This window comes from Myotis brandtii, unplaced genomic scaffold (assembly GCF_000412655.1).
Source record: "Myotis brandtii unplaced genomic scaffold, ASM41265v1 scaffold111, whole genome shotgun sequence".
NCBI lineage: Eukaryota > Metazoa > Chordata > Mammalia > Chiroptera > Vespertilionidae > Myotis > Myotis brandtii.
Window position 1 is genome coordinate 2,433,245 of NW_005353789.1, and position 26,048 is coordinate 2,459,292.

The 26,048-nt window shown below is 38.5% G+C and overlaps 1 protein-coding gene across 3 annotated transcripts in view; it reads left to right on the forward strand.

Annotated features, from left to right (window-relative positions):
* The window catches only part of PRKG2 (protein kinase, cGMP-dependent, type II), a 124,482-nt gene that overhangs the window by 86,730 nt on the left and 11,704 nt on the right, over positions 1 to 26,048 (forward strand). For all 3 annotated transcript variants that reach the window (XM_005857417.2, XM_005857418.2, XM_005857416.2), the window contains 6 exons: positions 859 to 1,012; positions 2,891 to 3,027; positions 5,330 to 5,419; positions 7,697 to 7,838; positions 16,776 to 16,939; positions 20,430 to 20,552. In XM_005857417.2, coding sequence (XP_005857479.1) covers positions 859 to 1,012; positions 2,891 to 3,027; positions 5,330 to 5,419; positions 7,697 to 7,838; positions 16,776 to 16,939; positions 20,430 to 20,552 — 810 coding nt within the window. The remainder of the gene's footprint in view (positions 1 to 858; positions 1,013 to 2,890; positions 3,028 to 5,329; positions 5,420 to 7,696; positions 7,839 to 16,775; positions 16,940 to 20,429; positions 20,553 to 26,048) is intronic.

A 26,048-nucleotide genomic window follows, 5' to 3' on the forward strand; every position in this document is an offset into this window, starting at 1 on the left:
CAACCAAGGCACATGCCCTTGACCGGAATTGAACCTGGGACCTTTCAGTCCGCAGGCCAACGCTCTATCCACTGAGCCAAACTGGTTAGGGCTGTTTGTTTGTTTGTTTTTTCTGTTTTTTTGCAAGAGATGTATTTGCAACTTTTATGCCAAAGGCCTTTTGTAGTAACAGTAATTTATGAATATTTAATCTAAAGCAGTAAACCTTAAATAAAAGAAAAAAATGAGTATTCCCAAGTCAAAATAGTTAGATATAAAGTAGGAAATACTTTTTTTTTATGTTTCACAAAGTAATTATTCTTGTTCAGTCAGAGCAGTAAACCTTAAATAAAAGAAAAAATGAGTATTCCCAAGTCAAAATAATTAGATATAAAGTAGGAAATACATTTTTTTATGTTTCACAAAGTAATTATTCTTGTTCAGTCATAGAAAGCTTTGAGATCTGACAAAAATAGCAAAACATGCCGTGATTCTCAGTGTGACATTCTCTGGTCTATATGCAACAAAGAAAATGGCTCTGGGGTTTTATTTCCTCTGACTCTTCTCTTTTTAATAGCTTTATTGACATACATTTTAAATACCACAAAGTTCACTCATTTTTACCTCTCATTGATCCAATTTGACAGTTGTCTATTTTTTATTGTGTGTGTGTCAGTTTTTTGTTTGCATATTCTATTGTCTCCCCCCCTTCCCCCCTCGTGAGACTGAACCTGATTCTATAGAAGTTGGGATCGCCTTTGTGGCACCTGTAGGCAGGAATGACTCAGATATGAGGCCGCTGTGGGAGTGACAGTTCAGTGTGGCAGGACCCCTGCGGGCCCAAGGCGGCGTGTGTAACATGTCACTTCTCTCGAGCAGGAGATCCATGTCTCACCGGAACCTGTCCAAAGCGCTCTCTCTGGAGATGATTCAGCTGAAGGAGAAGGTGGCCAGATTTTCCTCATCGTCCCCATTCCAGAACCTTGAGATTATCGCCACACTGGGCGTTGGTGGGTTCGGAAGAGTTGAGCTTGTAAGGGGTTTACGTTTCAAGCATCTGAGAGAAAAGCCTTTGACTCTTTGTTCTGTTTTATATTCCAGAGTATCTTGGAGGAGTGAATAAATTGTTACTGCTGTCTTAAATGTTGCTTTGAATTGAGAAAGTACACTTTTCCGTCTGTGTGTTGTATAGTAGCAGGTCCATGCTAGGAAGTAACTTAAGAGCTGCTATTTCAAGCTTCTGACATCCCATCCTTATGTGATTTTTTTTGATGATGGTGGTTATTGGAGAATGTACCAAGTAAGCATTCCCAAAGACTATCAAACCTTAAAAAGTGTATTTCCTCACAGGAAAATGTGTGTGTATATATGCACTCATGGCACATGCACTGTCTATATACTAAAGAAAAGAAGAATGTCTCCTGAGCAAGTGCCATAGAAACAAATTCATTGTTATAGTTCTGTCCCTTAAACAACTTCACTACCATGTCTGTCTTTGGCTTTTATTACTTTATTTTTGGTTTGCTCAAACTTTTCTATCAGAAAAGAAAAGAAAAGATGAATGTGAGGAGGTGTTTGAAGAGCAGCCTTCTGTAGTGTTGATCAGGATGGCTGGGAACCTTCGACCTGATTTTGGCTGCATCTTCCACATCACCACCTCTCCAAGCTTTATAACCAGCTTCCAAGCAGCAGCAGAGTGGCACTCTCACGTCAAGTGCCCTGAGGAAACTAGAATGGAGATCTGAGGCCTTATTAGATGCATATGGCCCTGAACTCTTGGCAATTACCAAGTCCTTCTCTGCCCAGCAGATTTTTAACAATTCTCTGTACATTAGCCTCCGGGAACTATGCTGACACAGCCGTCTGCTGGGTAGCCCTGGGCACGAGCAGATCTGCAATGCTGCCAGGAGACTGGGTAGCACACTTCACACCCAGTCAGCACTTCATCTCTGATGGGTGAGGAGGGAGAAACAATCTCTTAATAGGCCAGAGAATATCTGTAGCGTTCCTCTGCCATATGGAGAGAGGAGGGCCAGACCCATCTGCAGTGATACTGTTCGCCAAAGACCTTGGCAAAGGGATTGCATTAACGATGCTGAGATCTGTCTTTTCTATAGTTAGATAATTATAATTGAAACAATAATTTCACTATTAATTTAACATCATAGGCAGCACTAATGGCAAATGTGAGAACAATATGGGAGGCAACCATTTCTTTACAATTTTATTACATGTCAAATAGAGTCTGTTTATGGAGTTTTAAGCTCATCTAAAAAAATACCTATTAAATTTTTTATTTCCTTTTGAGGGAAAATGCTATTTGTCCATGTAGGGCAGTGCTCTCCACTAGAGCTTTCTGTGCTGATTTAGATGTTCTGTACTTGTGCCGCCCCATAGGGCAGCCGCTAGCTACGGGTGGCTGCTGAGCTTTTGCAATGGGCTAGTGCAGCCGAGGAACTGAATTTTGATTTTTAATGAATGAACCTCATGTTGTTAGGGGCTGTTAAATCGGATAGTGCACATGTAGATCTTGATTTAATATGTTTTGTTTTGAAGATCAAAGAACACTTCTCATTAAAGATTTTCATGAAAAGATTTCTAAACATTAACTTTCTTCAAAATTGAATAGATTTCTAAACATTAAATCTAACTACAGTTTTTCTTTTCTTGTTTCAATACAAACGTTTTAGAACCCTGTTCCAGCTATGTGGACTCTTGTGGAAATTACAATGAAGGGGAAGTGTGTACCCCTGAGTAAAACTCAGTTCCCAGAGTGCTAAGTGGTTACAACTTCCATACTGTTTTCATATATGCTGAGAACTTTAACTCTCCTTAGTGAACATGTTTTATATAGATGTCGTCAATCTTTCCTAATAAGTGAGTGTTGAGGGATCTTTCTCTTCTTACGTAGGTTAAAGTGAAAAATGAGAATGTTGCTTTTGCTATGAAGTGCATAAGGAAGAAGCACATAGTGGATACTAAGCAACAGGAGCATGTCTACTCCGAGAAGAGGATCCTGGAGGAGCTGTGTTCTCCCTTCGTTGTGAAGTAAGTTGGCATTCGGCTCCCAGAACTGCGGGTGTGAGGCTCTTCTCATGAGTGTTTCTATGCAGGAGAGTAGACAGAGGAGGAAGGGGAGGCCCCACTCTGAATTCTCCATCCCAGTCTCAACAGCAGTACATAAAACGCTTCAAGTTTGAGATCTGGAGTCAAACACCCGGGTCCTTTTATTCTTGAGTAAATGTCAGGAAAACGTGTGTGTGTGTGTGTGTGTGTGTGTGTGTGTGTGTGTGTGTGTGTGTAAAATTAACTGAAATGATTTGAATTGATTATTTAGTCCAGACCTAATTCAGAATTTGGGAAGCAAGAATTCATTGCTTCCCTCAGGGACTGTGCTGCCGTTGAATTTCTGCCGGAAGTGGCATTTGGGCACGTCTCGGCTGCCAAGGAGCGACAGACTGTGGTTTCTCACGATGCCTAAATGCCGAAAGTCCCACCTCCTGATAGTTACTGGTCTGTCTGTAGCTATCACCAGAGCTTGAAAGAGAAATGTGTTATTCTAGGCCAGGGCTATCTTTACTTGTGAAGTCATGGGTTATTGGTGTAAGCCAGTTCGTCTTTTCATATATGGCTGTAGTGTAGCTTTGGTGATTTCTGGGTGATATAAAGTGCCCCTTCAAGAATAGAATTTTTACTTTTTGATCAAATGCCTTGCAAAAATATTCCTGCCAATCCATATCCCCCCCTTTTATTTCAGTATTAAAAAAGAAACATGAAACCAGGCAATGCTGGTAATAGGGTCGTCCAATTATCTTTATATTAACTATATTCCCAAAATGCATCCCCCTCTTTTTTTCTTAACCAATAATTCATAAACAAATTTTGACAAACAGCTTTATTGCATATATTAGGTTTTATTAGTTACTCATTTCCAGCTCTTTACAAAGTTCTTGGCATATAGTAGGATAGTAATGATATTAAGAATAAATATTAATGACATTTATTGAGAAATTAACATATGTCAGGCACTCTAAGCAATATATATATATTATACATATAAAATGAAACATTTAAAAATTTATATTTTTATATACAATATATAGACATATATATTGAATTAATATGTACTCAATAATATCTAATCAATATATAATCAAATGAATACATATATTCATTTGATCTTCATAATAGAACAATGAGATACATGTTATGATTGTCCTCATTGAAGAAGAACAATAAGTAAAGTGAGATTGCATAGCTAATAAATGGCTGATTAGGGATTCAAGCCTAGGCAGCTGGTTCCAGAGCCCACTGTACCAGATTGTTTTTGCTGTCTATGCATGATATGGCTGCTCTACTATCCACTGTAGCTTGAGCATGGTGCTAGGGAGAAAAAGGGTCTTTTGATTAAGACACAGAAACTACTTTCACTAATGTGGAAATACAGTTCCCTGCTCAGGTCCCACATCAGGATTGAGGGTGTCATTCCCCCACATTCTGAGGACTATGGCTCAGCCCTTCTCTGACCATTGCTCTAGGCCAGTAGTTGGCAAACTGCGGCTCGCGAGCCACATGCGGCTCTTTGGCCCCTTGAGTGTGGCCACGAAGTTTCAATCGCACTATACGTGCGTGCCCGCACGTGATATTGTGTGAAAGAGCCACACTCAAGGGGCCGCAGTTTGCCGACCATGGCTCTAGGCAAAGAGAACACCCTTGCCCACGATCGTACTCTCTCTCCATGTACAGCCTGTGTCTGTGATGGCGGATCTCCTGAAGCTAGGGCTTTTGTTGAAACTAGATTATAGCCCAACTCTCCCTCTTTCCAAATCTGTTTCTTTCTCCCTGAGAGTACTTTTCCCAAGTATACTCCCACTAAACTTCTTGCAGACCTCTATCTCAGAGTCTATTTCCTGAGACCAACTAGAGGATGTAAGACATGGGTATGAATGACTGTTATGCAAGACAGATCTTAAAGGAGATAAATGCAGAAGTCTCTGGGTTTGGGGAGGAAGAAGAGGCCATATTTGGTAGGTGGGATAATGAGCTGCTTTATCAGGAAGATGGCCTCGGAGCTTGGTCCTGAGGAATGGATAATACTTTTACAGTGAAATTGAGATTAAGAAGTTGTCTGTATGTAGAGGGAGGACAGTCTAAGTAAAGGGGCCAACATGAGCAAAAGCAAGGCAGCAGGAAAGACTACAGAGCAGTCAAGTAGGAAGCCAGTGTAGCTGTAGGAGGTTTGGAAGGAGAAGAGGACCATTGCTCAAAATGTTACTGATGATGCTCTGAAGCACCTTGAGAGAGGTCTTAAAACTAGATTTCTAATAACCATGTCTTTATGTCTTCACAGATTGTATCGTACTTTCAAGGACAATAAGTATGTATACATGCTTCTGGAAGCCTGCTTAGGTGGCGAGCTATGGAGTATATTAAGGGACAGGTAATGAACAGAGATTTTATAAATAATAACTTTTGTCTACTCACAAATGGTCTAAAGGATGTTATATTCATGATCATTTAAAGAGACATGAAGAAAGCAAATATATAATTCTAAGAAGGTATTATCACTTGTTAAAATAAGGTGCTAATAGTGATATTTTCTCAGTCAATATTATAGTTGTGTCATAGGAGCCCTGTAAATTCATTATTGTCATTCCCACATTAGGGATGAAATTATCCCAGGCTTGGGGACAGTGTGAACTATCCCCAGTGACATGTTTAGTACGAGACAGAGTAGATACAAGCCCAGATGCTCTGATTGCGAATCTCTAGAATGGAGATGAAGGACGGACGATAGTGGTGCAGCCTTTTCTGAAAAACAGAGTCAGATATCTGCAAAGATTCAACTTTATAAAAGGGATAGTTTTCAAACAATCAAAACCACCATTTTTTTCTCCACCCAGATTTTCAACACAATGGAGATTTTTCTAACCAAGGAAAGTATAAACTTTCCCTCCAATGAGTTCTGAGCTTATTGGGGAAAATAGTATATAGAATTTAAAAACATTTCATTGTGTGTGAACACTAAATATGACAAAGAAATTGGCAGTTTCTAATTGAAGGCAAGTTCACTATGGCAGACAGTTAGCTTAGAGAAGAGGAGAGAGAGAAAAATGTGATGGTAAAAGAAAGACTTGAACCAAACTCTGAAGATGACCAAATGTGGAAAGGCGGAGAGGAAAGGTAATTAGTGTAAGATACAGCAGGAGCATTGGGATAGGATTGGGACTCTTTCTGGATGATGAACAGCAGACTTTGAGTATAAAACAAGGGCAGCAGCAGAGGAGATGGGTGGTAGGTTTTCACTATGTTGGGGTGGCTGGGGGGCGGGGGCGTAATGCCAGGCATTTTGAGAATTACCTGGGCCAGTGGTTCTCAACCCTGACTACACATTACAGTCACATGGGGATCGTTTACAGAGTAAAATGCTGGGCCCTAACACCAAGGATTAGGATTTTCATATGGGATAGGGTCCAGTAAATGATTGTTAATGCTCCTCAGGCAATTCTAGTGTTCATTCAAGGCTGAGCATCACACCAAGTCAATAATAGACCATTGGAGCATCTGAGTAGAAGATGAACATGTTATGTTAGGAATGTATTGTTGGATGGATCTGAATGGGGAGATCCTGGAAGTATGAGGAGGGTTGCAAGACACCTGCAAAAGCATTTGCATCTTCCATCCTTGCTTCAACAGGCAAATCAATTTAGAAAATCTAAATCAATTTTAAAAAGGGGATTTCTACCTCCTGTTAGGCACTGCACCTGATCCTCAAAACAACACTGTTAAGTAAGTAGTAAACCCATTTTACAGATAGGGATCCGAGGCTCAGAACAGCTGAACAACTTGCACAAGGACACAGTGAATGGAAGCAGCAGGAGTCAAAGCCAGTCTCCTTCACCCCAAAGACACATCCTTCCATTATACCGTGCAGCAAATCACCACCACATTTTAACAATTCAGTATGTAAACATACATACACAGTGCTGACAGTGGGCAGCTCAAATATCATCAAAGTGCCCCAAATGGGAAGAAGTTGTGGTTACATGCTTTACAAACAGGAAATGAGCATGATCACCTGAGTCATTTTTGAGTTAAGCAATCAATTACAGACGTCTGGTTCAAGCTTGGCAGTTGCATTTTCTCCAGTGTTGCATTTCTCCATAAATGTCTAAAAAAAACTTTAAAAATTTTTTCAATTTTATATGTTTATATGTAATGACCAGAAACAATTGTTTGGACGTGGATGTTTTGATTTTAGTGAAGTAGTTCTTATTTGCATCTAGTATCCCCCTAAATTTCTTTATGATCAGCAGTCTAATTCATTGGCAGTGAAAGTTCCTTTTTTGTTTTGTTTTGTTAATCCTCGCCCGAGGATATTTTACCACTGATTCTCAGAGAGAGTGGAAAGGAGGGGGAGAGATAGAGAGAAACATCAATTGGTTGCCTCCTGCACGCACCCCAACCAGGGCCAGGGATGGAGCCTGCAACCACGGTATGTGCCCTTGACTGGAAAGGAACCCGGGACCCTTCAGTCCATAGGCCGATGCTCTATCCTCTGATCCAAACCAGCTAGGGCAGTGTAAAGTACTTTTTAATCTTGCTGTCCTACAAAACATTTATGTTGCATCAATTTACCAAAACAGTAATTGACACCTAGAATAGACAACGGAGATATGTTTCGAGAGCATTAAGAGGGAACATGATTTCATTACAGAGGCAGCTTTGATGAACCCACCTCCAAGTTCTGCGTGGCTTGTGTGACTGAAGCATTTGATTACCTGCATCGACTAGGTATTATCTACAGAGACCTGAAGCCAGAAAACTTAATTCTGGATGCTGAGGGCTATCTGAAATTGGTAAGACAAATTCTCTGACTTATAGCATCATGTGAGATATTTCCAAACACAGAGTTGTGCGATAGTTGCAATTTCCCTTTAATGTTGATACACCTGTTGTTTCCACTTTGGTTGATGGGGTCTTTGAAACCCTGGGAGCAGTGTAACAAGCACATTCTTTTTGGCCTAGGAATTAATGTTTCAACCATATTTTTGAGTCCTCCTAGGGATTCACATTATAGAATGCCTTTAAAATTGGATTTTGTTAGTATTTTTTAAAAATAATTGTAAGTAAGTTTTAATAGATTCTTGCTATATACAGGGAGTGGCTATAAATGATAAGGAAAGAAAAGGAGAAAAGATATATGTATGAATGTGGGTAGTTGTTTTTTGTTTTTTTTTTTTTATTTTTTCTATATGATTCTAAAGTACCAGGGTTGAGGATCACGGCATTAGATGATGGCTTCTTGGGGACAGAGACTTGTCTTGCTATCTATCTTTGTAATCCTCTAATGCCTACCATAAATCCCCTTGCGTGTCACACTAAAGAAAAAATGCTACCGTCACATAAACCGTTTGCAGTAAGAAACTATATGAGAACCGGGAAGTCATAATTTAAGAGAAGTCAAGGCACTTCGTGCCTTAGAAGGTGACCCTTTGAGGATGGGGGACCCAGGCTGAGTTTTCCTGAGTCCATTTTGTCAGTACCGCGAGAACACGAAACCATTTCTGAACTTAGCATTTACAGAGATATTAAAAGTTTCTCACATCAGAACTTTTACATATGGGCACTATTATTTAATGAGTAGTTGACTATGTGTAAAGCTACTGTGTGCTAAACATTTTGCAATTAATATATGTAACAATTGATGACATAGGTTTTCTCATCTACATGTTGCAGTGTATAATTTAGTTTTAGGAATTTGTTATCTGCAATTGCTAAGCAATTTCTCTCCCTAGTAAAGGAGTAAAATGAAAGTCCTTTCATGTGAAATCTGACTACCTTCCAAGAAACATTTTGATCCATTCAAGCTTTATCTTATCCATGCAAGACAGCTTTGAGAATTGGTGAGGTTCTAACACAAGTCCTCAATCACTCCTCTTCTTCACAAACCCTTCATTGGCACAGCTCTTTAGGGTAAAAATTTGGAATATTCTAGAAGTAAAACCACCATGAGGGACGCAGATATCTGTTCAGTTCCTTTTTTGTCATAGCTCTTTTTAAAATATTAGATAGCATAGTCCATATTTGCAGTCATAAAGGTCAATAAATATCTCTCCTGGTGGCCATTGTTATCCATCCTAACTCATTTGCCAACCAACTAAATGAAGATTAAGGCCTTTAGAGATTAAAAAGTACTTGTTGGATATTTCCATTTCTAGCTATATATCAAACTAGATATCCTGAAATCCTCTCACCACAAAATGTCTAAAATTACTGGATGAAACATGAAAAGCAGTACTGCATGCATGGCTGAATTTAAGAGACAACACTGGGGTTCTCTTGAGGCTGGGAGCCAAGCTTGAGCAGTGGCATAGGATGGAGCTCAAACATTGAAGCTGCTATCTTGTGGGCACCCAGCAGCAATCCTAGTGGCCTGGAGGTTTGATTTTATTAGCTTCACCCTCTGGGAACAGGAGACCAAGTCTTCTACCTGGACAGTGTGGGAAGTTGAAACAGAACATTGCACAGAATCAGGAATCACACAGATTACACCCGCAGGGAAATATAAAACAAGAAAAAAATCTGATGTATAAAGACAGAGTAAATGCAAGACAACATGCTTTTCTAATTATTGGGCCTTTGGTAGAGGAGTAGAAGAATCTTTTCTAAGAAATCTTGGCCACATGGAGGTTGGGTACCCAGTCTTCAAGGATGGAAAAACCCAAGCAAGAATAAGTGAAAATTGATCCATGTTGGTAGCATGCCCAAGTTTCCAAGAATCAATGTATATTCTCTCTGGAAGAATATACTGTCAACTCAGGACACAAAGAACTTTCAGAGATAAAGTTCCAGAAAACATGAGTTTACATTTAAAAATAAAACCAAATTAATAAAATATAAATTAAAAGGGATATGGAAGCAAGCTTGGTGTTTTAGAAAAATTAATAAAATTTAAAAATCTGTGGAAATTTCAATCAAAAGTAAAAGAGAAGAGGTACAGATATATGCTATCATAAGTGAACATCATAAAGTTAAAGCAGAGATTTATGTGGAGGAGAGAGTATTTGGGCATCTTTACACTATCTTATTCTGTGAGGCTAATGTAAACTTGATTCTCCAAAGAAAACTCGTTAGAAAAGGCAAATAAATGTCCAATATTACTCATGAATGTAATCCAAAAATCATAAGCCAAATATTAGCAAACTGAACACTACAAAGAACACAAATTGTGATAATCCAGTATAACATAGTTGGATATATCTCAGGAATGCAAGCAATTAACATTAAAGATTCCATTAAAACAAGTCACTGTCTTAATATAAGATTAAAAAAATAAAAACATTATATAATCACCTCAATATCTGCAGGGGAATTTTTCATAAACTTTTACATTTATTTATGATAAAAACTACTTAGTGAACTAGGAATATATGTATTTTTCCTTTGGGACTGTGTTATATTATCACTCACTTCACCAGCAGCAGTGTGTATGAGTTTCCATTGTTCTAAATCCTCACCTTCATTTAGTGATATTACCTTTTTCCCTTCTGTAAGTATAAAACCACTATGGTTCTAATTCACACCCCCTCTCATTAGTAATTAGTTTAAGCCTATCCTGTATAATAAAAGGCTAATATGCAGATCAACTGAATGGTGGAATGACCTGTCGCTATGATATGAACTGACCACCAGGGGGCAGACGTTCAATGCAGGAGCTGCCCCCTGGTGGTCAGTGCGCTCTCACAGGGGGAGTACCACTCGGCCAGAAGTCAGGGTCATAGCTGGCGAGTGCGACGGCGGCGGTGGGAGCCTCTCCCTCCTCCGTGGCAGCGCTAAGGATGTCCGGCTGCTGGTTTAGGCCCACTCCCCATGGGCCTAAGGCGGCAGTCAGACATCCCCTGAGGGCTCCTGGACTGTGAGAGGGCACAGGCTGGGCTTAGGAACCCCCCCTCCCACCAAGTGCACAAATTTCGTTCACTGGCCTCTAGTGGCATTATAATTAGCTGTGATATCTGAGAGAGTATCCTCCCAACCTCTTCTTCTTGTCTTCAGAAATGTCTTGGCTATTCTTGGCTCTTGGTTAATCTACATAAATGTTAGTATCAGCTTGCCAGGCTTCATGAAAAGCTCTGCTTAAACTCTACCTGTACATTAATTTCTTTCTTCCTCACATAATGGATTTTCCTGAGCAGCAGGGAGCTCTTCTCCAAACAGTGGTTCAGGGAACCCAGGCTCCTTCCATCTTATGTCCCTGCCAGTTTCAAATCTGCTCTTTGTTGACCACAGGCATGGAGATCGCCCATGTCTGAGGTGGTGCACAAAAGTGGGCTCACATTTCACTAGGTAGAACTGATTTGCGTGGTCACAACCAGCACAAAGAAGGCTGGGTTATGTTGTTTAGCTCTGTGCCCAGAAGAAAGAAGAATGAGCCTATTTATTTACATTATTTTTAATGCCTTTCTATAAATTTGTATAAGTTTCTCAAAGCTCTTACATTTTTGTTAGGTTTATTTCTAGACATTGTGTAGTACTTGACAGTATTTAGTAAAATAGAAGATACCACATCTTTGACCCAGCAATTTCACTGTCTTACACATGTCCACTAGGAAACATGGAAAATGATGTTAATAGAAGCATTTTTGTAGTAGAAAACAATTAGACATAATCCAAATGTCTAGCAATAGCATGATAGACAAACGTAATCATGTTGTGCAATTCAGTGGTGTATGATACAGAGTAAAAATAAATGTACTATAATATTTATTTTATTAAATTCACAGATATGATTTTAAGTGAAAAGAGGCAATTTGACCAATGATAGATATAAGATTTATCTAAAAATTTTAAATATGAGAACTGTGAATTATTTAAGGATGTTATCTATGTGGTAAAATCAGAATTGAATGCAAGCAAATGATGAATACAAAACTCAGGGCAATGGTGACCTCTTGGCAATGGGCAGGAAGACACTGTGGGAGGAGCACATAGGGTTTCCACATGGTTCTGTTCTAATTATTAAACTGGTAGAGGGTACAGGGTGTTTTTATTCTTATGCTTTATAACTTGCATACATGTCCCAATATTTTATATGTAGCAAGGATTTCCTTACTTAAAAATAAAAGTAGTCATAGGCTCCATCTATATTATTTTTCCAGACCATTATAAGCTGTTCTTATCCTATATAATAAAAGCCTAACATGCAAATCGACCAAATGGTGGCACGACCTGTGGAATGACTGGTCACTATGACATGCACTGACCACCAGGGGGCAGATGCTCAGCGCAGGGGCCCCTGATCACCCTGCTGGTCACCCCAAAGATCATCCCTGCTCACTGGCCAGGCCTAGGGACCCTACCCATTCACGAATTTCATGCACCGGGCCTCTAGTTCAATGATAAAAGCTTATTAAATCAAGCTTTTCCCACTGAAGTGCTTAACATATGCCAATTCTTTTCCCTTAAATACCTTCTACTTCATCATCAATTCACTTATTATGATAATGTTCCCTTTGAAACCTGATCAGGTGTCACCTCAGATACCCATGACCTCCCTAAATTTTAATTTTCTCACCTTTAACTTAGGATAATAGTTTCTAGCTCACAAAATTGTAACACTGTTTTAAAGAGTATAAATATGTTATTGAAACTGATGTTAATAGCAATCTTTTTATTCATATTTTCTTCACTAAACATGTGTTGAGCATCTGCTGTGTTACAAACTCTGTAGGGGGTACAAAACGGGTAAGATATAATGCCTCTTCTCAAGGAAGGAGCTGGTCACACAACTAGAGGATGCTTCCTTAAGGGGTGTAATTGTGGAATATAAATAGTGTTAAAGAACCTCATGGGAGAAAGAAATTGGTTCTGTAAATCTTGCTCAAAGAGGTGGTGGTATATCAGATGAGCCTCCGATTTTTTCCCCCCAGTTTGTTCGTGCGCACGCCAAGTTTCTCTTCATCTTGCCCACATTCTACTAAACATTCCAAGTATTTCAGATGAGTCACCATGCCCCCACACCGATTCCTGAAGGACTCACCCATCCTATCCCTTAGCCTCCCTCGCTCTCACTTCCATCCAGGGGAAGCCATCCACTGTTGCCTGTTGGCGGATGGGATGAACAGATTCCATTTTACCCTTGTCTAGACGTGGGCAAAGTAAGTGCCCTCAAAATGCCACATAAATATTTTTTTTTGGAATGTTATGTGTCCATGAATCATCAGGCTTCATTAGACTGGTCATTTTGATTCCATTTTTTAAGCAACCAGGAGAACCAATATCTGACAAATTTACTTACCCAGAGAGAAAGTTCTGGGAAAAAGCTAATACTGGACACCAGCTCCAGGAAGCCACATGCTAATTTTTCTATTTTGGAAGGATGCAGTCATCACTGCAGATTTAGAAACATCTTAAAACCTCCTAGTTTCTTAAAATCTTTGGAGACGTCATGTTTTTCCAGCATAATATAAACTATCTTTAATAATGGGGATTTAATAGAGAAAAGAAAAAGACCTGTGTGCAGCTTCTCCAGACATTCTTCCTGAGAGCTCAGTTTTGCTAGTAGAATTGTTCAAAGTGGTATGTTTTTTCTTGTCTTCTGGAATGATCCCTTTAAAACATTAGCCCCTTTCATACCCCTTCTCTTAATACTGTAATGGCCTCCCAGGGAAAATAATCTAAAGCTCTTCGTGTGGCTTACCAGTTTACTACATATGGCCCAGCCACACTGGTCTTCTTGTCTGTCCTCGAACTTGCCATGGGTGTTCCCAAAGGCTGGGGGCTATGCGCTAGCTCTTCCTCTGGCAGAATCACTCTTGCTCAGATTTTTCCTGAGCTCTTTCCTAGTTCTCTTAAATTTCTGCTGAAATCGACTCAAATGCTACCTCCTCAGAGAAGTGTTTCCTGATTGCTTTCTGTAGCTAATACTGCGGTAGGTTTTTTCATAGCATATGTCACTACTATCTGACATTATTACGTATGGTGTCAAATTTTTATGTTTGTTCTCTTTCTCTTCAGTGTATGCTCAAGGAGGACTGGGGCCTTGTCTATATCCTGACACTTGCTACATAGTGGTATTGAACAAACATTTGTTGAATGAATAAAGTAAAGAGCTTACATTTCTGTTGTCCAGAAGGGGGAGGGTTAAAAAAAAAAAGACAGGCTTTGTGGTGGTATCCATGGTTGTACAAGACAGAGGTAGTGTGAATTTTTATAGAAAATATACAAAAGTGGACATCAGAAGATCTGGGCATATTAGGCAAATCTAATATGGATAGGTCTGCATGTCAATTTCCTCTGACTACATAAAGTTGTTAAGCTTAAAGGATATAAAAAAAGAGGTAACTTTTCATAAGTCTTTAAAACTTTTTTAAAATAGATTTTTATTGCTTTCAGAGAGGAAGGGAGAGGGAGAGGGAGAGAGAGAAAAACATCAAAGATGAGAGAGAATCATTGATCAGCTGCCTCCTGCACATCACACATTGGGGATCGAGCCTGCAATCCAGGCATGTGCCCTGCCCAGGAATTGAACCATGACCTCTTGGTTCATAGGTTGATGCTCAACCACTGAGCCATGCTGGCCAGGCAAGTCTTTAAATCTTTTTTGGTTTTTTAAAACCTTTTTATTTATTTCAGAGAGGAAAGGAGGGAGGGAGGGAGAGAGGGAGAGAGAGAGAGAGAGAGAGAGAGAGAGAAACATCAATGATGAGAGAGAATCATTGATTGGCTGCCTCCTGCACGCCCCCTATTGGGGATCAAGCCCGCAACCCAGGCATGTGCCCTTGACCAGAATCAACCTGGGACCCTTTAGTCCGCAAGCCGATGCTCTCTCCATTGAGCCAAACTAGCTAGGGCAAGTCTTTAAATCTTAATGGAACTATTGCCATCTCTTTGGGCCAACATGCAGATATTATAAAAGCAAAACCAGCTATTCAAATTAAAATTTACAACTTTTAGAGCTAGAAAAATTCTCCTAAACATCTAATAAACTTCCAGTCTCCATAAAAGGGAAAAAAATAGCAATGAGAAAATGAATTGAAAAGCTGTTACAAAACAAGAAAATATAATATTTCCACATATGCATACATTAAAAATGCAATTATAAGCATTGCTTTCTTGGCTCTTAAAGTTGAGTCTTTATAAAATTACCTAGGATTTTCATAATGGCTCTTTCTCTGAGGAATAAGTATATATGCTAATCTCAGCTGGTTACAAATTTTAATTTCATAATATCCACAGCCATCTCTTAGAATCCTGTGAGTCACCCTATGTAGCTGAAGAACACAGCAAAAGCCCACTTCTAATTAGGTTGTTTAAATTCCCTTTTTCTAATAAGGAAACCCATGCTATTGTGTGATAAATACTAAAAAGTATTAGTAAAAAGGTAAATTTCTAAGATTTATGTAAGGTAAACATGAAGATTTTAAATGTTACTATTTGGATGAATAAATGAGGACTGCATTTCATAGTTCACTGACTCAGACTTTTCTAAGTGAGGACCTATTTTGATATGCTGACCTTATTTATTTAGGTTCTTGGCCAAGGTTATTGCCATATTATTGAGATAGTGTGGGTAATGAAGCTATTAAAATGTGCATGTTGAAGCCCAGGTATAATTTGTGTGTCTGTTTACTTGAGGGAGGTGGAGGGCAGTCTTATTAAAATAATATCTGTATGTATTGAAGATGAAAAGTATGTGCTAAGTAACCCCTGTGGAAGGAAACCGACTGTTTGTTTTGCAGGGCAGAGTGTCAGTCGTGGACACTGCCCTGATTCAGTGAGTGGGGCTTCTGTCGCCCCAGCCTCCTTTCCTGTCTCTATTCTGTGCACAAAGTCCATTGAATAGAGTCTCAGAGAAGTGGAGGGGCCTATTCTGAAAAGGAAGAGGAGGATAGCAGCCATTCATTAGCCTGGGAAAGTTCCTAATCATTAGTCAGGGCCAAGCTGTGGTGCCACCTCCTGGCATCTTCCCCAACCTTCTTCCTCATGCTCCAGACATATGTTCTTTTAGCCCTCTGAGCTGGCATCATCTTCTACTATATTATGTATTACATGGCATAATATTAATCACATATGGATAAGTATTCCCAACACACCGAGCTTCTCCTAGTCAACTCTGTATCTGTACACCTAGCACAGAGCCTGGCCTATAGTGGGTGCCGGCTGAATTAATATTATATTCAGAATAAATAAGTTTATGCAGGTACTATTCGCCACCACCACCCTGCGAGTGTATAGAATCCAGCCAAGGGTCAGCTGGGATGATCCTGGCTTTTTCTTTGGACTGTCAAAATTGAGAGGGTGCAGACATTGTGCATAATAGTTTTTAAAGACTGTCGAGAATTTTAAACCCCCTTCTTTTCAACAGTGGTCCTTTCCCAAACTCTCAAGTCTGCTATTATTTTTTTCCTCTCTGATGGACTTTCAAGTCCATCGCTTCCCCCTTCTGGCCTCTTCCCAATGAATGCCACCATTGATTTGAAAATGACTCTAGTCCTGCTTGCTCTGAGCTGCACATGTGGTGTTCTGGTATCCCCTTGCTAAAGCTTTTCTCTAGGGGCTATGAATGCAGAAGTGTGTGCATGGAACGCACTCCAGTGTAGTTAGATTTACACTTGGCCCTACAAAAGAATAACCAGAAGGGTCAGTGTGTGTGTGTGTGTGTGTGTGTGTCTGTGTGTGTGTGTGTGTGTAGGGAAGGGTGAGAGTGTAGAAGAAAATGGGGGAAGTTAAGGGGAGACTTAAAGAAGGACATAAGTTTTATGGTCTCTGAAAATCTCCTTGACATTCTTTTCCAGGTTGACTTTGGATTTGCTAAGAAAATAGGATCTGGACAGAAAACATGGACATTCTGTGGGACCCCAGAGTATGTAGCCCCTGAAGTCATTCTCAACAAAGGCCACGACTTCAGTGTGGATTTCTGGTCCCTGGGAATTCTAGTGTATGAGCTCCTGACTGGCAAGTAAGGCCTTTCAAGTTGTGTTCTGCCTCTTCTTCGGAGAAGTGCCAAAATAACTAATGATTTATGAGCTTAACATTTTGGAATGTGATGCCTTTTCGTCTTTACATTATTTCACACATAGTATGCTTGCTAGTTTAGAATGTAGAGAAAAGATGCAGGAAGGTAAAAGAAAGGCGCACAGAATGCTGTGGTTTACCTAGAATGGCAAGCCCTCTTAGTGTAGATAACATATTAAGTGTGTGAAGGTTTTGATAATTCAGCATAAGAATACGAAAAGGAATTGAAATTATAGGCTATGTTATTATTTCCTTTTGTATAGTTTTGTAATTGATAAAATAGTAATCATGTTTCAATTGAATTCATTGATCAATTAAACTAAATTTAGCCATGTTCTTCTGTCTTCCCAATAAATCATTAACCAGAAATGCTAAGAGAAAGCAACATTGCTGAAATTAAATGTCATTCCCCTTGTCATCTGCTTTCTAGAGGTGCTAATTAACAGAAACATGACACAGCAGAGGTTTTAGCAGTTAAAATTGAATTGTCATTCCCAAAGAGATTAAGGGAGTATATTAATGAATCCAATATTCCAAATATTCAACATACGCACACATATTTATAATCACACATGCGCACCCACGTACATATATAGGCTATATGTAATATCAACTCATATTTGTAAAATACTTTAGTTTACAGAGCACTTACCTGTGTGAAAACTTGCATGGAAGCTAAAGCAGGAAACTTTATCACTTTTTACAATTTAAATTTTGATTATTTTATGATTTCGATATTATAGATTAGAAGACCAGAGCAGTGAGCTACCTGCCTAAGATTGGGGATTTCATCCCAGATCTTCTGACTAAATGTGATGCATTTTCCATTACATACATGTCATGTAGCATAGTGCATGGACATACCCACCGGATTCGGATCAGTTATCTTTCCAATTCTGTACCTCCATTTTTCATTTACTGATTTGCCTATCCTTATAAACCTTTATAACCAAATATTCTGAGTCTTAATTTCAGGGAGGATTTGCATGTGGAATGGCATAAGAAAATACCGGAATGAGCCCATTGATGAGAATTCAAGTCTCAACACATATTTTACAAAACGAGTTTTACGGAATCTTCTTGAACTTTTTACACTACAAATTTTAATGTTCAATTACCTATGACTACATTCTATGTCCTTGTCAATATGCATTGAGCAAACAGATATGGAAGATTATATTATCTGTAATAAATTTCAAATATTCATTGCTTAAAATTTTGAAGGAAAGAAGGGAAGAATATCCAGATAGTCACTCAGAGAGAAAGTCGCTTAAGGTCTTGAAACACAAGGAATTCTATTTCATGAATTTGTTTTCTCATCCCTGGAAAATTTGTTAGCTGCATTTCTAAGAGACACATGATATTTCCCTTAGGTCACTGAAGAATAAACATTTCAGTCTTCACCAACTGGGATAAATTGTTAAAGGTGAAGGAAAATCAAATGAGGGAAGAAGGAAGCGGGGAGGAAACCCCAATAATTTGGAGTTGCTAAGGTGGCTTGAGCTGTCATAAAAAAGTTGGTAAAGGTTTTCAGGGTAGAGCACAAGAAAAATTAATTTTATATGCCCTGAACTCTAGAGTCAGGAGGTAAATGAAAATGAAAAAATAATTCAAAAACAAAATGCAATATAGTTGTAAATATATAAATGAGTTGAAAATATTATAGCCAGGTTTTTGTTTCCTACCTCACTTTCTTTATAGGTGAAACAGATTGCTGAAAGTTAGCACACTGACCTTATTACAAGTTTATTACCCAGAGTGGGGACTCTCAACATCAAAAAGTTCTCAAGCATGACTGAGAAATAGCAAACAGTTCATGAAAGTCATCTTTATTTTTCAAATATTAAAGGACACAGTAGAATAGATTATGAAGTGTTTTTCAAAGCAAAGTGTCTGCATTAAAATGGTATTCAAATTCAATTCCCAGTTCTTTCTTTCTCATCTTAGCAACTCTTTCCTTGAAGTACTCTCTTCACAGGACCTCTCTCTCTCCCATTTCTTTTCCCACACCGGTGGCTCCATCTCAGTCTCCATTACTGGGTCCCCTTCATCATCCTGACCGCTAAGTATTGGGCCACTTCTTGTCTTGATCTCTCTTCCATCTATTCCAGTGATGGCGAACCTTTTGAGCTCGGCGTGTCAGCATTTTGAAAAACCCTAACTTAACTCTGGTGCCATATCACATATAGAAATTTTTTGATCTTTGCAACCATAATAAAACAAAGACTTATATTTTTGATATTTATTTTATATATTTAAATGCCATTTAACAAAGAAAAAGCAACCAAAAAATTGAGTTCGCGTGTCACCTCTGACACGCGTGTCATAGGTTCGCCATCACTGATCTACTCACTCCCTGGGTGATCATCAAGCTCCACGATCCTAAATACTGCCTGGTGACTTCTCAGAATCATATCTCCAGCTCTAAACTCTTCCATGAATGTCAGACACAGAAATTCAACTGCCTGCTTAGCATCTCTATTTTATGTTCAAACATGACTCTGCATTCCTCATAATCTGCTCTGCACCCCTGCACCCACACCCCACCCCAGTCATTCTTTTCTGAGTCAGTGTAGCTTCCTTCAGTACGTCAAAACACTTGGCCATCATTCTCGAATTCTTTCTTTCTACCTTACACCACATTCACCTACCAGCTAGTCCTGTTTGCTTTACTGTCTAAATAAATCCAGAATCCAGCCACATCTTATCACCTTCGCCACTACCATCCTATTGCAGGCTGCCATGCCTGCCTTTCTCCACCGCTATCACCATCACAGTTTATGGTCCACACATTAAAGAGGAAAAAATAAAAAGCTTACCATGGCTGCTGTAAATTAGATCATTTGACTCACAACATATCCCAGGTCCTTACCATAGCCCAATAGATCTATATAACATTGTAACGGTCTCCTCTATCCCTTTCTCCTACTTACTCTCTCCACTGGCAACACTGCCCTCCTCACTGCTCCAAGAATAACCCATACCCATCCTGACTGATGGCCTTTGTATTGCTGTCTTGGAATCCTCTGACCACCGTTAAAGGTGTGGTTCATTCACTCCTTCTCTTCATTCATACCTCTGCTCCACTGTCAACTTATGAGAGAAGTTTCTTGTATCTATTCTGTCTTTAAAAAAAATCATACCTCTCTGTCATTTTCTGTCACCTCCCACTTTATTTTTTCTTTTTAGCGGTTATCAATACCTGAGCAATTACTTGTATGGGTATATGTGTAATTTGTTAAATGGTGTGAAATTGATGAAATTATTTTCTACCATTTCTCCAGACTTGTCATAGAGCAACTAATGCAAGAGAGAGAAGAGGAAGGAAGGGAGGGAGAGAGGAAGGAAATAAGGGAGGGAGGGAGGGAAGAAAGTCTTAGTTGTACATGTGTCTCAGAACCTGGTCCTAGTGTCCTATTTTGTCTTTTTTCTAGCCCGCCCTTTTCCGGGACTGACCAAATGATGACCTACAATTTGATTCTCAAAGGAATTGAAAAAATGGATTTTCCCAGAAAAATAACAAGAAAACCTGAGGATTTGATTAGGAGGCTTTGCAGGTGAGAATGACACTTAGAAACCTCTTGTTCCTGGGGAAAGTGTGAAAGTTTCTTATTTCTGTCTCTGCACATTTTAAATTAGGTATATATTTACTTTCTGTACTTTTCTCTGTAGCTAAAGTATAATTAAAGAAAATTCGTTTCTGTGTTGCAGTCTATCCTGGGAGTTTGAGTTTACCTTATTTAAGGAATCACAGTACTGACTTATAGAAGATGTAAAATTTTCAGGTTGCTTTAGGAGTCATCCTTATCTGTTAGAGCAAAATGGAACCACAAACCTTAGCATAATAAAGGAGTAATTAATTTACAATCTTGTTATTTTGAGAGAAAACCAATGGTGATGATAAAGTGTTACTATATGCCCTCTTTCAATTTTCATTTTTTTTAAAAAAGCACTCTTCTAGCCTTATTTTATTATTATTTTTATTGAGGTATAATGGGCATATAATATTATATTGGTTTTGCATGTACAATGCAATGATTTGATATTTGTAAACACTGCATAATGATTACCACAATAAGTTTAGTTACCATCTGTCGCCATACAGTTACACAAAATTTTTTCTTTCTTGTAATGGGAACTTTTAAGATTTACTCTCTTGTCAACTTTTAAATATTTGCTACAATATTATTGACTGTAATCACCATGCTGTCAATTACATCACCATGACTTACTTATTTTATAACTGGAAGTTTGGACCTCTTGATCTCATTCACCCATTTTGTCCAACCTACCTCCCTCCCCACTGGCAACCACTATTTTGTTCTCTAAATCTATGAGTTTTGGTTTGTTGGTTTATTTGTTTTAATTTTAGATTCCACATATTAGTTACATCCTACAGTATCTGTCTTTCTCTGTCAGACTTATTTCACTTAGCATAATACCTTCAAGGTCCATCCATGTTGTAAATGGCAAGATTTCATTTTTTGTGTGCCTGAGTAGTATTTCATTGTATATATATTCTTTATCCACTTATCCATTGATGAACATCACATCTTCTTTATCCACTCATCCACTGATGGACACTTAGGTTGATTTTATAGCTTGGTTATTATCTATATATATAAAAGGCTAAGTGACGGTCCGTCCGTCCATCCAACCAACCGACCAACCGGTACACATGATGCACACTAGCAATTTAAAAATAAATGTTGACTCATGCATGCGTGATGCATATAAAGCTCTCTCTGGTGCCAATCGCATGCATGTTTTAATTTTATAATAGTATATTATATATACTATTTTGACATGTAATTTTTTGCAGTAATGTAATTACTGCATGGATCTTTCTCCTAATTAATTTCCTTTCAATGTGCATGAATCTGTGCACTGGGCCACTAGTAAATGATATTGCAGAGAACATAGGGGTGCATCTGTGTTTTTGAATGAGTGTTTTTATTTTCTTTGGATAAATACCTAGAAGTAGAATTGCTGGATCATATTGTCATTCTATTTTTAATTTTTGAGGAACCACCATACTGTTCTCCATAGTGGTTACACCAATTTATATTTCTAACAATGTGCAAGGGTTCTCTTTTCTCTATATCCTTGCCAACACTTTATTTGTTGACTTTTTGATAATAGCCATTCTAACAGGTATAAAATGAAATTACATTGTGGTTTTGATTTGCATATCTCTGATTGGTAATTATGTTGAACACCTTTTCATGTACCTGTTGGCCATCTGTAGGTCTTTTTTGAAAAAACACCTATTTAGATTTTCTGCACATTTTTAATTTTTTTTTTTTTTGCTATCAAGTTGTATGATTACTTTATATATTTTGGATATTAACTCCTTATCAGATATGTGATTTGTAAATATTTTATTTCATTCTGTAGGTTGTCTTTTCATTTTGGTGATGGTTTCCTTTGCTATGCAAATGCTTTTTATTTTTATGTAATTCCATTTATTTTTGCTTTTGTTGCCTTTGCTTTTGGAGTCAGATCAAAAAAAATCATCACCAAGACTAATGTCAGAGAGCTTACTGCCTATGTGGTTTTTTTTAAGGAGTTTTAGGATTACAGATCTTACATTCAAATCTTTAATCCATTTAGAGTTATGTGTATGTGTGTGTGTGTGTGTGTGTGTGTGTGTGTATGCATGTATGTGTATGGTGAAAGATAGTACTCTTTTGCATGTGGCTGTCCAGTTTTCACAACATCATTATTAAAGAGACTATCCTTTCCCCATAGTATATTTTTGCCTCCTTTGTCATAAATTAATTGTTCATATATACATATGCCTATTTCTTGGCTCTCTATTCTGTTCCATTGATCTATGTGTCTGTTTTTATGCCACTGTCACACTGTTTTGACTAATATAGCTTTGTAATATAGTTTGGTGAGGTTTTTAGGGTTTTCTATATATAAAATTATATCATCTGCGAATAATAACTGTTTGACTTCTCCCTTTCCAATGTGGAGGTCTTGCCTAATTGCTCTGACTAGTACTTCTAATGCTATGTTGAATAAAAGTGGTGAGAGTGGATATCCTTTTCTTGTTTCTGATCTTAGAGAAAAAACTTTGACCTTTTTGCCATTGAGTATGATGTTATCTGTAGGTTGTTACATATGATCTTTATTATGTTGAGATACATTATACTTCTTTTGAGAGATTTTATTATAAATGGATGTTGAATTTTGTCAGATGCTTTTTTTAATCTGTTGAGATGATTATATAATTTTACCCTTTATTTTGTTAATGTGTTTCACATTGATTGATTTGCAGATGTTTTGCATCACTGGAATAAATCCTACTTGATCATGGTGCATGTTTTGTTTGCTAATATTTTGTTGAGGATTTTTGCATCTATGTTCATCTATGTTGGCCTGCAATTTCTGTGTATGTGTGTCCTTGTCTGGTTTGGCCTCATAAAATGAGCTTGGAAGCATTCATTTCTTTTCAGTTTTTTGAAAGACTTTGAGAAGTATAGGTATTAAGTCTTCTTTTAATTTTATTTTTTAAAATATATTTTTATTGATTTCAGAGAGGAAAGGAGGAGAGAAAGATAGAAACATCAATGATGAGAGAATCATTGATCAGCTGCCTCCTGAATGCCTCCCACTGTGGATTGAGCCTGCAACCTGGGCATGTGCCCTTGACTGGTCTCAAACCCGGGACCCTTCAGTCCACAGGCCGATGCTCTATCCACTGAGCCAAACCAGCTAGGTATAAATCTTCTTTTTAAACGTTGGTAGAATTCACCTTTGAAGCCATCTGGCCCTGGACTTTTGTTTGTTGGGATATTTTTGTTTACTGATTCAATCTCCTTTTTAATAATCAGTTTATTCAGATTTTCTATTTTTCCATCATTAAGTCTTAAAATATTATGTTTCTACTAGAGGCCCAGTGCATGAAATTTGTGCACTTGCGGGGGGGGTCCCTCAGCCTGGCCTGTGCCCTCTCATAGCTGGGGAGCCCTCAGGGGATATTAGTCGGACATCCTTAGTGCTGCCATGGAGGCGGGAGAGGCTCCCACCATTGCCGCTACACTCCCCAGCTGTGAGCCCGGCTTCTGGCTGAGCAGTGCTCCCTGTGGGAGTGCACTGACCACCAGGGGGCAGCTCCTGCGTTGAGCGTCTGCCCCCTGGTGGTCATTTCGTGTCATAGTGACCAGACATTCTGCCGTCCAGTCGATTTGCATATTAGCCTTTTATTATATTGGATGAATTTATCTGTTTCTTCTAGATATCCAATTTGTTCACAGCAGTCTCTTAAGATCCTTTGCATTTTTTTGGTATCAGTTGTAGCTTATCTTTCATTTCTGATTTTATTTATTTGAGCTTTTTTTCTTTATTACTTGGTGTGTCTAGCTAAAGATTGTCAATTTTATCTTTTCATAGAACCAAAGCTTAGTTTTGTTGATCCTTTCATTTAGTCTCTATTTTATTTTTATTTTTTGCTCTGATCTTTATTTTTTCCTTCCTTCTATAAACTTTTGGCTTTGTTCTTCTTTTGATAGTTCCTATAGGTGTAAAGTTAAATTGTTCGGGATTTTTTTGTTTCTTGAGGTAGGCCTGTATCACTATTATCCTCCCTCTTAGAACCGATTTTCCTGCATCCTGTAGATTTTGTTAAGTTGTATTGCCATTTTCATTGTTTCAAGTTATTTTTTTATTTCTGCTTTAATTTCTTTATTGACCCATTGGTTGTTCAGTAATATGTTATTTACTCTCCACATATTTATGATTTTTCCAGTTTTCTTCTCCTACTTGATTATTAGTTTCATACCATTGTGGTTGGAAGATACTTGATATAATTTCAGTCTTCTCTAAATTTATTGAGACTTGTTATGTGCCCTAACATGATTGATAGAATTCCTGTAGAATGTTCCATGTGCACTTGAGAAGAATGTGTATTCTGTTGCTTTTGTATGGAGTTTTCTGTATATATCTATTAGGTCTATCTGGTCTAATATGTCCTTGGTGTGAACTGCTGGCTTTAGCGAGGTGGTGGGAGAGGGTGGGGCTAGGATGTACCTGCTGGCTTCTGAGAAGCTGCAGAGAGCTCTGGGGTGGGGTGTGCTTGCTGACACTACCCAGGTAGAAGGAGAGGGCAAAAATGGTACAGCACCCCCATCCTGGAGAGAGTCTTAACTGGCCCCTCCCTCTCCAACAGACACTTCAAGATTAGCAATGACTCTCCTTTACATATATTCTACATACTTTTCAAACTAATACTTTTGTGCTGGTCCCTGGGACAAATAAGTCTGTGTTTCAGCCCTAGCAAAAGTATGTCAGTTCCCTGCAGACCTGTAAGAAGTCTTCTAAATGTGAGCCTTGTTGGTTTTCAAAGGTAGACATTTTAGGGGCTCAACTCCCCATTGAGGGTCCGAAGGGTTGGGATGACTGATGTGGACCATGAACCCCTTGCTCCTCAGGGAGAATTTTCAGATTTGTGAGATCCCTTCTGATTGGTGGAGTTTTGGGCGAGACTGTCTCTTCCTCTCCTACCTGCCTTTGTGGGGCACATTTACAATTTATTGTGAGGGAACAGTTCAGCTAGCTTCCAGGTCTTTTTCAGAGAGAATTGTTCCATATGTAGTTGTAGATTCGGTGTGTTCATGGGAAGAGTTGAGTTCAGGTTCTTCCTGCACCACCAACTTGGACCACGGCCCTGGCCTTATTTTTGATTACTCCCAAATTTCTATCTACCATTAAAAATAATTTATTAGGAAACAGAAGAGTTATATAATTTTGTTTGAATTTTACTTTGTTGCTGCTTTTTTTTCCCGCACAGTTGAACTTTTTTAAAAGCATTAAAATTTAATAAATACAGAACATGAAACCTAGCTGTGGGTTGCCAACAGAAATTTCTGCATGCTTCCAGCTGAGGTGTAAATGATTCTCTAAAGCTTTATCTGATTTTCTCAGCAGAGTTTGTAAAATAGCCACCTCCTGTTCTTTTACATATTCATTTCCAGTGCATTTAAAGCACTAGGAGATCTATAGATATAGATAGAAATATAGATATGTACATAAATATGTAAGTATAG